This window comes from Heliangelus exortis, chromosome 3, assembly GCF_036169615.1.
Source record: "Heliangelus exortis chromosome 3, bHelExo1.hap1, whole genome shotgun sequence".
Classification (NCBI taxonomy): Eukaryota; Metazoa; Chordata; class Aves; order Apodiformes; family Trochilidae; genus Heliangelus; species Heliangelus exortis.
The window spans coordinates 42,075,882-42,088,154 of record NC_092424.1 but is presented as its reverse complement, the minus strand read 5'-3'; the positions used below and the strand labels follow the sequence as shown (position 1 = coordinate 42,088,154).

Below are 12,273 nucleotides of genomic sequence, written 5' to 3'. Positions count from 1 at the left end.
AGTTTCACAAACTCTGCTTTTTCTTTAAAATTCTCAACGTTAAACTTGGTGGGGAAGCACTCAGAGTTATCACAGAAAAAAAATCCTTAGGCTGTTTAACCTTCATACTTACTCATTTTAACTAAAGTTTCAGTAAACTTTTCACAGTTGATTGCAACTCGACATAGTAGATGAATGAACTGATGATAAGAGAAGAAGTAGTCTAGCAGCATACGATCGTAAACATCATCTTTGCCCTGAAGATTTAAGACAGCTTCATTTAAACTACATAAGCAACTGGACAGCAACCAGATTTCCTAAGCATCTACCTTAATGTTACTGCACTTTTTGCACTAAAATGTTTTATCTGATACCACAGGATACCACGATGGGAATTTCCAGCTCTAACCCAGCCCTGCTGTGTCTCCTCACCGAGCCCTTGGCAAGCACAACAGTGAGGTCGGAGGAGGGATGGCAAAGGCCACCAGTTCTAGTGCAGGTTTCTGAAGCAGCAGACCAAGAAGACACAAAGCTATGCAAATACCACATCTTGATGACAAGAAAAGAACGCATATGGATACCTAAATATATATATATATATATACACACTACTGCATTCTAAATCATAATTTTCAGTTATGATCTATAGAAGTGACAATTTTCTCAAGACTGAGCTTCACAAGCTTTCAACGCAGTATTTTCAGGAATGTCTCCAACCAAATGAGAAATATATGTCAAAGATTTTGTCTGCCAATATTCTAACATAATTTGGATGTATATGCTTAAAATGGCACCAGCTTCTGTAGACCAGATAGCCAAGAGGAAGCCTCAAAAACTCAAGCAAACAAATACAATCTTGTATAAGGTACAAATTAAGTGAAAAAGGAGCATGCAAGACCATAGGGAAATGTAATTGTGGATGTGGTTTTAGAAGCTTAAAAATCTTCTAATTCCTAAATGTATATAAATTCATTATAAAGTGTAAAAATACTGTGTCACATAACATGGTGACATTTATGTTCAAGTATTTACTTCAGTTACTCTCACATCCACTACCTCTGGATACATGATGGAAAAAAACACTAGAAGTAATTTCTGGTTCTACACATTTTTTTTTTTAGAAAACGTTGGTTATACAGTAAATTTGACGGTGCACAAATAGACAAAGCATCATTTTGAAAGCTTTAAAAAAGAAGGGTTACTTACCCTACAGTAACCGTGCTTCTTCGAAATGTGTTGCCCACACAGATTCCCATCTACGTGCACACAGGCCCCATGTGCAGGAGCTTGGATTCTTTCTGAATAGCAGTGTCCACTGGGGCTGTGCCTGCACCCAGTGTGTCCTTGCGACCACTGTACCTGAGGGCATAAGGGGTATGGCGGCTTCAACCACCACTCAATTCCTTCACCGATAAGAATCCCCTATGACAGGACTTGGAGTTAGCCCAGGAGGAGGACCACAGAATCTGTGTGGACAAAGCATCTTGAAGAACCACAATTATTGTACAGCAAGTAATCAGTCTGCTGTCTTCAAATGATTGTCCACACATATTCCTTTCCGGGTGGGATTCACCTTACCTGACTTTAGCTATCTAAAATCTAGTCACTTCTGTATTCCCTGCAGTCAGCGGACGGACAGACGGACTCCTCCAGAGGAAGAGTCACCTCATCTGGACTCTGGTGTCTCAGACAGGAAGGAGGGCAACATTTGTGTCCTTCCAAGTGTAACTACTTATCACCATTAACCATGAGAAGAGCTGGACGTGGACCTTTTAGATAGGCAAAGTTACGTGAGCTGAATCCCACCGGTGCGGCAACTGTAGTAACGGGATGTGGCAAGTGACTACGAGGTAGCCCCACTGTGGCTGGCATCCCAGTGGGAAGCCCACAGAGGGGAAAATGGAAAGTGAAAGACTTTTAAAGCCCTATATATGATATTTCAGGTACTGATATTTTACCCAAACAAAGAGTAAATTATGCCTCAGTCCCAGTGGAATGGACTCTAATGAAACCTGGAGGATCTAATTATCTGTCTGATAATCAATCTTAACATCCTTTAAAACCCATCTGGACAAATCCCTGGGCGGTTCCTGCATTTCCTTTATAAATGCCACAAACAGACTGGAAGATTATCAAAACTTGTGCTGTGTTTGTTTTTTCTGAATACAAGGTTCAAACCCTTATCATGTCTGGGATATGAAGCTGTGTATCAGCAAGGGCAGGGAAATGGTGCTTCTGGAGTGCACATCTAGAATGGAGTATATGAGGACAACACATCTTGAAGAAGAATTATGCTTTGTTTATAAAGAAAACATAAATGCATTATGCTACTGGATTCTTACAATACTTTTATAGACAAGTAGCTGTTTGTAAGACCATGCATTTACATACCTTGCTGGCTTCCACCATGGTGGGCAAGAGGCACATGTTAAGTTCAGGACGTGGAGGACGAATATTGCTTTTTCCCCCTATTAATTTCAAATTTTCACGACATGGAAAATAAGGTCCAAGAGACACTGTAGTATAAGTTAGGATAAAATAGGGATATATTAAAAAGGTCAATATCTGACATCAGCAAGGAACACGATAGAGTAATAATAGTGTAAGAGAACTTCAAAATACAATCACTGAAATACCTACTTGGGATATTACTGTGGTGGTATGTACAATGATTGTGCTGTAGAAATGGAACCAGAGTATGTAGGAAATCATGAGGACTTAAAAGTACAAGCTCCTTGAGGACATCTACAAACAAAAAGTTGTTTTTGCTATTACATATTGTTATTTCTTAACAGCAAACAGTTTAACTTAAGGCTCATGCATTTGCAAACTCTTACGTATCACTTTTGCTGCACTTTGTGTGCACGATGGAGGTAGCCTCTACTGTGAGCAGCATGTGAACACCCCTGAACTGGTCAAGATTCCCTTCACCACTGCATCACCGAGAGAAACCCTGATCAGCAGTAGATTAACCAACAGTGAGGGTGGTGCTAGCTTGTAGAAAGTAAAACTCAATAAAATTACCCTTTCCTTCTTCTTACACATAGCCGGTTTGATGCCTGGAAAATGTCAACCAGCAGCAGTCAGGAGGACAGTGAGACAAGCAACTCAGAGTCAGTGGAAAATGCAATCAAGTCATAAAAAAAAAAGGTAACTTGGACACAGTTCTAGGCCTTCCTCAGCATGCATAAAAATGCAGGTTACATTTTATTTTAAAAAAACTAAACTAGAAAAACCTTTTGAAATCGGTCTTCCAATGCAAGAGAGAGACGTATATGTATGTCTATGTGTACAGTTTCAAAAGTAAATCCATATAATTGTGCAAGCTACTTTAGTTTTATTATTATACCTTCCAACAATGGATCGTAAAAACAAAAAATAAAGCTGTTACTCTGACTAACTAGGTCACTACACATCCTTCTGAGTGCTGCATTAGTTACTATTTACATCTTAAAGTAAGATTTGGGATTTGAATCTAAACTCACTGACACCTGAATTCAGAAATTATTCCTTAGTCATGCCCCTGATGAAGTAGAAAACTCGTCTCTCAAAATGAAGGCTGACCTTTTGTGCACACAGTCTGAGGAAGTAGGAATATTAATATTAACCTGATGAAAACAGAATCATTTAGAATAGACATACTGGCAATATTGACGTACTGACAATATTAATATAAACAATTAATTAATATAAACAAAATTAATATAAACATCTACAGAGCATCTAGTAAGCATTTGCACTTGCATAAATGGAATTTATCTTCCAAAGCAGGAAACTGCATCTAACAGGTCCTTCTTGACTCTAATTACACTGTTGGGACTTACCAATACATGCGTTCCTAAGTTCTGGAGGACTGTAGGAATTTAGCAGAGTTAGGAGCTTATGGGCAAATTCAATTCGTTCCTGCCACTGAATGAGAGCTTGCTTCACATCTGCAAGTGCAAAAACCATGGAAATCTGTTCAGGTAATTTCTCAAAAACTCATTAAATAAAGCATACAATTTGACTGATGAAGAATCTTTTTTTCCCTCCAGCATTATTTTAAGCAATCTAGAAATCTGTTAAATCTCACTAGTATACTGCTATTAATTTTACTTAATCTAGTAAGTAACAATTATAACCATTAGTAGCCACATCTATTACATAGGAAGTTTTTAAACAGATAATAAACAAGATAAATTAATAGGGTTTTGGTCATGGAAATTAACTAACAGCCAACAGACATAATCCTTTGAAGAGCTACAATCAAACCTTTTCTTTGAAGATAGGGACGTGTTGATTTAAGAACTGAAAGGAAAATAGACAGAAGTTCTACCAGGTCTCCAGTCACGTGGCAAGCTGTAGCCTCGTGGTACATCATGTGCAATGTATTAAAGGACTAGAGAGAGAAAAAAAACAAAGCCAAAACCTTTTATTGCCAAACCAACACACTTGTAACCATTTCTATCCTACAGACACCACTTATGCTCAAAATACACTACGCTAGATGGCATCACAAAATTACTCAAAGACAACACTTAAAAAGACAGTAAATCTGTATACAAAATTAGTATATTTAATAAAAGATTTTTTAAAAAAGAAAATGAAGAGGCAGAAAGGGACAGAAAGAGAGAAGGAAAGAGGGTGAATGACTGAATGAACCAGGCATCTTCTGTGACAATAACAAATTGTAGTTATTGAGCTGAACATCTAGATCTGGTAGCAATGACCAACAAGTACACTTTTTTGGGGGGTTAAACTGAAAATTGCCTTTGACCAAAAGGCTGATTTTTGTTCTTCTCACCTAATAAAAAAACTAGAGTCATAATTAATTTTATCATGTGCATGCCAGAGGGAAACGGGCTTTATAAATTTTGCTGTAACATTAACCCCTCTACAAGTAGCTACCAGCCATCTCAATTCAAGAAATTAATATTTTTTGTGATTTTTTGTGATTAGAGAGAGAGACATTTAAAAACAGACTTTATTTGTTTTCAAGGTAAAGCTTGGCTTTAAAGGTGGCTCAAAACAGCAACAAAGTTTTCACATACTTATCTAAAACCCAATAAACAAAGCATAAATTTGAGATGGTATTTTCCTGTACCTGTAACCCAAATCTCTCTGTGCCAATACAAAAGAGATATTAGAAATGCATAAGATGGATATTGGGTATGTGAATTTGGAGAAGGATTGTAACATTAATATAGAACCTAGTCATTTTTCAAACTGCTGCTTAAGGATATAATGCTCTATGATTGTACATCAGATGAATTCTTTTATAACTAGAATGTCTTCTGGGCATCTGTGACTTATAGAAATATTGGGAGGGAAAAGAACTGCAAAAATTCTAGCAGAAAATGTAAGAAAGGATATTTAATCTTCTGGGATAGTTTCAAAGCTGAAGGAACAGTAATCTCATTCTCTATAATGCAAAACATTGATATGCCTTACTTATTTTTTATGTAAATAGTGAAGAAAAAAGATACATGGCCAGCTCTGCTAAGTGGAAAACTTTTCTGGATAACAACCCTTTACTGCACTATTTTGTACCATGGAAAACACTTGCAGGGAACAAGAGAAAGTACAAGACCTGGTAATTTCAAGCTGCAAAGCAATTCAGCTAAAAGCTGAACATTAGTTTTATCTAAGTTCTAGCACTGCTTTACACAGGATAAATTGCACCTTATCTTACACATTCTTTATCAACTGCATTATTCATTGTTAATATGGATCAGTGTTAAAACTAAGCCGTTAAACAAGTTCTTTTTATACAGATCTCTGCATCTTAGTCTGCTTATGAGTTCCATGAAAGAATGAAATTATAGCTCAGTTTCTAACTTCTTAGCCCCAGTTTACTGAATGTGAGCTAGCTAATTAACTGTAGTTAATCAAAAGGCTTACATTTATAACAAGCTCATGAAAACTAATTTTTCAACCAGTACTGTCATGTCTTTTTTTTTTAGTGTAACTGATTTTATAATTCTAGCTTTTTCTATCACGCTTTGTCCCAGAAAATACAAACTAGTGACATAAAAAAGCTAAGAGAATTGCTTTATAAAAACCATGTAAAAATAGGGTTGGAATCCACATGCCTTAAGGCACACTAAATATCTTCATATCCTTGACAGGTATTTGCTCAAAGTCCTGATGTCCTGATGTTGTGCTAGCTGACACCTGAAGGAATCTATTCCAATATCCCACTTACCATACAGCTACAGCTGCCTCCTCTTCACTTGCCTTGCACAATGAATTTTTACCAGTGTATTACTGCTCCCTAAATCCACCATTCTATGTATGCCATGAATTAAACACATCATATTTTTACACTTTCCCCAACACTTCAAGACAGTCTTGATTTTTCATCTTGTTCTCAAAAGAACCTTGCATCCTTCCCAACTTTGCATTGTCAGTATATTTAATAAACACATCTTCTCATCTCAATAATGTAAGTGTTGAATAGAACCTAAGATCTTATCTTATAAAAGAAAAAATAAAATTAGATAAACACTGTATATGCCCTTTTTCAGTCTTCTGGAAACTCACTAATCTTAAAAAAGCTGCCACTGGCAGTCCAGACCTTTTTCAGCAACATCTTTTAGGCTTTTCCTACATTACTGCAGGACAGTAACAGTTAATCTAGAGCAAAACCATTGGTGGGCAAGGCCTTGACATCCAAACAGCACCCTTTCAAGTGCTGTGGTATTCATTCTTTTTCCTCTCTATTTTAAACTGACTCTGGTCTGGTGTCGTGGACCAAATATCCATTTACAACTCAAATATGCTGTGTGTGCTCTGCAGATATTTTTAGGTTTAATTTAATCCAAAGAAATCTAGTTTGTATGCTCTTAGACCACTTCTTGTAAACCAAAGCACAGTAAGTATGAAAGATGGGGAGAAATGCCTCTGAAGTGTCATGGGACTATTGAGAAATATTAATCACAATTCTGTCTAAGTATCCTTTAAGTTATTTCTCTATTTTAATCTGTTGCTTTAACACTTAACTAATAATAATTGTGTGACTGTGCTAAGCCATCCACTCACAGTTGATCTGTAAAAGAGAATGACATCAAACTAGTAGTAACTCCTCTCAACTTCACAATCTGTTGTGGGCTTTCCCCCTCTGTCTTGAGAAGCACGCAAACATTTTCCTTATCTTTTTACTATTAAAAGAATCTTAATAAAAACATCAGGGAAAGTACCTATGTCAAGAAGTCAAAACTGATTTCTTGCTACTCATGACTACTTGCAGTCTACTTGCAACTATATTGTACTACTTGCAGCTTTTTCAGTAGACCTAATTTACTCTTCCTTATGAACCCCAGAGCAATTGTACCTGTCTTTGATAAATGAGATCACCTTTAGTTCTTGATGATCTTTCCTATTTAAGCTACATCCCTTTATAGTAATCATACCAAAATTTATCAGCTAACCTGTTATCTTTAGCCTGTATTAAGATTTTGGCTCATATTTACTCAATTAACCTCCTACAAAAGTGTTTAGATCTAGAAAAATATATGGTAAATCTTACGATTCTTACAATTTTAAGGTTATGTTGGTTAAGTAGCATGCATCTGTATTTCATCTATTTCAAATGATACCATATAGAAACAATGTAAAGCAAATGCATTGTCAGGAAGGAAGGGAAGACTTGATGGGAAAGCAAAATGTTTATTATAATTAAATAACAAAGTATTTACCTCAGTCATCAGAATCAATCCTCTGTTAAACACAACCAGAAGTCTGTCTTCATCAGATTCTAATAATATTCTGAAGGCACTAGGAAAAAAATACAAACATTAAGAACTTTTCCTAAATCAGATAAAATGCTTAGAATTGTTATGCTTATGCTGCATTTAGGAAAATAACCACAGAAGAGCAAAGAAACACCAAAAGAATAATTTTCTTTATTTTTCCCACATCATTTAAAAATACTCTCAAGCTCTTTTATGACAACCTTATGTTATTGAAAGTAATTTATAAACGACCTCTAAATAAATACTTCCCAAATATTGTATGCAAAAATGCAAAAAACTGAGGAAAGGGATGCACTTCAAAAGACAGAAGTTTATGCTTGTCACATGACACATTTAAATAGGTTCAGCCAAGCGTATGTCTGGACTTCTAAATGTGTAAAAACAAATATTAGAACATGTTATGCTAGCAGCAAAATAGAAAATAAAAGATGATGTATAACTAATGAACCATTCCTCTCAACACAACAATTCTTCCAGAGCATTAGGGAAAATCTGGCTGTGCTCTTTGTAATCCCTTCAGGTAACTCAGGTCCCTTGTCACAGGAGTGTTTAAATGCATCACAGCTGCATTTCAAACCCCAATACCTGACCTACACACAGAGGCATTTAGAGTTACACCAAAATACCCAAACTACAGCTTCTGATGTACTCTTAAGATAGACTGAAAATGAAAAACAATTTGAAGACACAGTACAGTAACTCTGTCCCACAGGCAATATTTCTAAAAAACCATTCCTGCCCAAGAATAGCAAATGTCAGCAACAGCAGCTGAAATTGCTGCTTTGCCAACCTCAACTCATCACAGTAAGCTGAGAATGGAATTTCAGCTTAAATGTTGAATTAGAACACTGATTTGGGTTTAATTTTTTCCAAGGGCTCTACTAATTCAATTTTGTCGTGGTGTTTCTTTTTGAACCCTGACAACATACATATTGATTTACACCTGTTTATTATCAAGTATTTACCTATTTTCTGAATTTTACATGATAAACATTCTAAAATAAAATAAACTCACAAACAATGGATTCTGAAAGAAGTTGTGATTTTCTGTTTGCTTACCTCTGAATAAGTGCACCTATAAAGATATTTTTCAAAAAAAGTATCAAAATAGTTTGGTAAAATATAGTTCTTGCTCAAATAGGAGTAGATCATCTCACAACTTCACTCCTAATGTACCTTATTAAAGTAGTCCAACAGGACCGTCCGTCCAAGCAGCGCAGGTAGCAGCTTATGGTTGTTTTCTTGAACTGCTTTATGTCTTCTATCTCTTCCTCTCTCATGTCTGGTCTCTGAGCTACAAACAGCTGCATAAGGTTAAACAGCTCTTCTACTGCCTAAAACACACAAAAAATATTAGGTTAGAGTAACCTCTCTCTGCATGTTATGGTTTATATCTTTTTGTTGGTATTACTTATCCTATAATACTTCTATTAAATAATGTACAAATCAAATACAGTTAAGCAAATTCAGATGGGAATACATTTTTAAGCATTATACAAAGTTATAAAAATCAGTGGAAAACATTTTAACCTTAAATAATTAAAACAAGCAGTTCTTAAAAACTAAAATTTTGACAGAGAAGTTGTGGCTATTTCTTAGCTATCTGCAATGCAATTTGCTTTTAGCCTTCACTATTGACTGCACATGTTAAGACCTGGCTATAGCAGCACAGCTCATTGCTACATATATATATATATATATATATATATATATATATATATATATATATATATAAAGAGAGAGAGAGAAGAGAAAAGAATCTGGAAATCCTGCTCTATGTGGCCAAACTTCCTGGCTTTTCCTGAAGAATGGAGATTATATGCACGGGAAACCCTGAACACAGTGAAGTAACTGAAGTCCCTGGCAAACCAGATGCAGATTTCTGAGGAGAGATCCAAGTAACGAAAACCGGGCTACTCCCAAGACTGTCAGAGTATAGAAGTTAGTCTGTGAGGGGAATTAGACAACATAGCAGTTCAATATAGCAGATTCCATGCATCCTCCTTCTATAAACACTGAAGAAAATCTTTGTATTCTTTCCGTCCTCACATACCTATAAAGGACCTCAAAGCAATATTCACTGAGTAATCACACCAAAAAATTACATGGTTTTGCCTATTAAAAACTTTGTAAATCTGTTTTTTCAGTGACACTTGGATAGTTAAACTAGTATCTACTCTCTACTGCAAGTGTCATAATGTAGAGATCAAGCAACTTTCCAGTGAACCAATGTTTTCTAAAGGTACACAAGTGCTCCCAAGGTGAACACCAAGCCATCCTTTGTCTGAATGCAACAGGTTAAACCTTGGCCCCATTGTAGAAACCTGAAAACAATGAAGAAACTACTGGGAATTCTTCCAACTTAGTGTCTTAGAATGCAACAGACTTCTTTGAGGCCACCAGTAAAGGCTATTCTGTTTCCTATGACTGGGCTGCTGTACAGAGCATTGAAGAACAATGGGAACACCAGTGTCCGCTCCCAGAAAAACACATCTGCTCTCCAACTGCTGCACATCAAGGAAAAAAAAATACAAAACAAGAAAACAATATCCCCAGTAATCAGATCTAAACACATTAATTACTTATCCCAGAAGGTGAAAATACAATACTTTCACCAGCGCATACATTAAAGAAGTAATTTCACCTCTTTCATTACAAGAGACATTAAGTAAGTTTTTGGTATCAATCTACTTACTCCTGGGTACTGACTGGCGTGTGGCGTGAGATTCTTGAAGGCCCACTGGATATTCTGGTGAGAAGCCAGCTGCCTGGTGAAGGCTGGGGACTGCTCACAGCAGAGGCGCAGGATGCCGTAGTAGGCGGGCAGCATCCCGCGGTTGAAGAGCACCACATCCTGATCGTCATGGTCTGCCAGGATGTAATTGAAGGCAATGTTCTTTGTCACCACGGGGTTCTGGACAATAAGGCGGACGTTCTCGGGGCAGTCGACACACACATTATACCAAAAAGACAGCAAAGCCTGTTTGTTGTGGTTTGTGGCTATGGCCGGCTCAGAAAGCTTAGGCTGGAAAAGGTTCCATAGGTCCATGAAGTAAGTAGAAAACATGAGTTTCTCAGTTTTTGAGATCAAACAGTATGTCATGAAACTGAAGTAGGGCACAAGCTTTGTAGTGCCATGAACAGCAGCATCAACATATAGCTTAGCTCTCGAAAGAAGGCCAAGAAGCACATTGTAGACTTGATGAAGGACTACTGTAGTATCTGGGCTGAGAGGCAGATCACGGGTGGGGATGTGCAAAGAGCGGGTTGATCGGAACATCTGACGGAAGGAATTGCTTGGAATAAGCGACACCAAGAGATAGGCTGCAGCTTCAAATAAAAACAAATCTGTTACATCTTCGAAAAATGACACATGTGCTTAACAGTCATTTAAAAAGAAGCTAAATTACATTTTACTTACATATTACATTAACAAATTTCAAAGCCTTTTATAGAATGTGGTGTTACTATATCCACATTGGAGATGAAAAAAAAAAATCAGTGGCTAGGACTAGCACCACACATGTTAAAAATGGTGTTGAGTTTTTTTTCAGAGCTCTTCACCCTATATTCCTGTCTACTGCCTGGTTCTAGCTGTTCTAAATGACTGCAGAAATACAAATCCAGATGTTTTCTATGACTAAATTATCTTCCATTTGATCAAGGTGTCATTATCTCTTCAGAGATGTTTACAACTGGAGTCTGTTGTGCCATACCATACCATACAGTCTGCTGTTGAGCCATACCTCCAGTCTCTACATCTCCTTCAACTACAGAAAATTACTTCAAGCGAAATGTGGCCTGTGTACTCTGGAATCTTCTTTATAAAAAAATTTAGACACAGGAAAGGCTGAAAATGTCACATGGCAATCTGACAGTTGTTATTCCTGGCACAAAACACTAGGAGCCAAGACACCCTGGAGCTGGGGAGAAGCACAGGCTGCTACTTCTTGAAAGAAGAACATGTACTACTATCTAAAGTACAGCTATCTGATTGACACTATGAAGAACCTCTTGGATTAGCTCTTTTTTTTCTTTGGGTTTTCCTGCTTCTAACCATGTAAGATAAAGAACCCACTAATATATCATTCAAGTTACAAAATCAAAACACAGTTTTCATCAAAACCAAATAGTATGGCTTGATGATGCACCACAGATGTACTAATATTATAAAATATAGCCATTCTAAAACAATTGAAAAGGGAAAACAAGCACAGAAGCATATGTTTCATTTCTGGCAGGAATACCTCATGCATAGTTAGCTTGGTACAACAGAAGAATAATTTTTTTCAATTTAAATTAACTTACAAGTTCTAACTCTAGGATAGTTGTGTGCCAGAAGAAAACGTTCAACCCAGTTTTCCATATTTTGCAGCACCCAGCTGTGAGCCAGTTTATTTCGAGGTGTTTGCACAGCCAGCCAATCCAGGCACTGAGATGGGTTATATTCAATGACCTGAAAAAAAAGTGGAAAAATCAAAAAGAATACATTAACCTTGATACTATGTACTGTTTGTATTAAAACCCCCTAAGAATAACTACAGAGGCTTTCAAAATATTT

General features: G+C 36.7%; 1 protein-coding gene across 9 annotated transcripts in view; it reads right to left on the bottom strand.

Moving 5' to 3' along the window:
- The window catches only part of USP34 (ubiquitin specific peptidase 34), a 127,192-nt gene that overhangs the window by 4,470 nt on the left and 110,449 nt on the right, over nt 1-12,273 (bottom strand). For 5 of the 9 annotated variants that reach the window (XM_071740316.1, XM_071740319.1, XM_071740318.1 and 2 more), the window contains exons 67-76: nt 12,021-12,168; nt 10,408-11,042; nt 8,889-9,046; nt 7,656-7,734; nt 4,231-4,357; nt 3,804-3,911; nt 2,620-2,724; nt 2,371-2,495; nt 1,186-1,338; nt 113-236 (exon numbers count right to left, since the gene is read on the bottom strand). In XM_071740316.1, coding sequence (XP_071596417.1) covers nt 113-236; nt 1,186-1,338; nt 2,371-2,495; nt 2,620-2,724; nt 3,804-3,911; nt 4,231-4,357; nt 7,656-7,734; nt 8,889-9,046; nt 10,408-11,042; nt 12,021-12,168 — 1,762 coding nt within the window. The remainder of the gene's footprint in view (nt 1-112; nt 237-1,185; nt 1,339-2,370; nt 2,496-2,619; nt 2,725-3,803; nt 3,912-4,230; nt 4,358-7,655; nt 7,735-8,888; nt 9,047-10,407; nt 11,043-12,020; nt 12,169-12,273) is intronic. The other 4 variants (XM_071740321.1, XM_071740322.1, XM_071740323.1 and 1 more) reach the window with 2 other exon arrangements.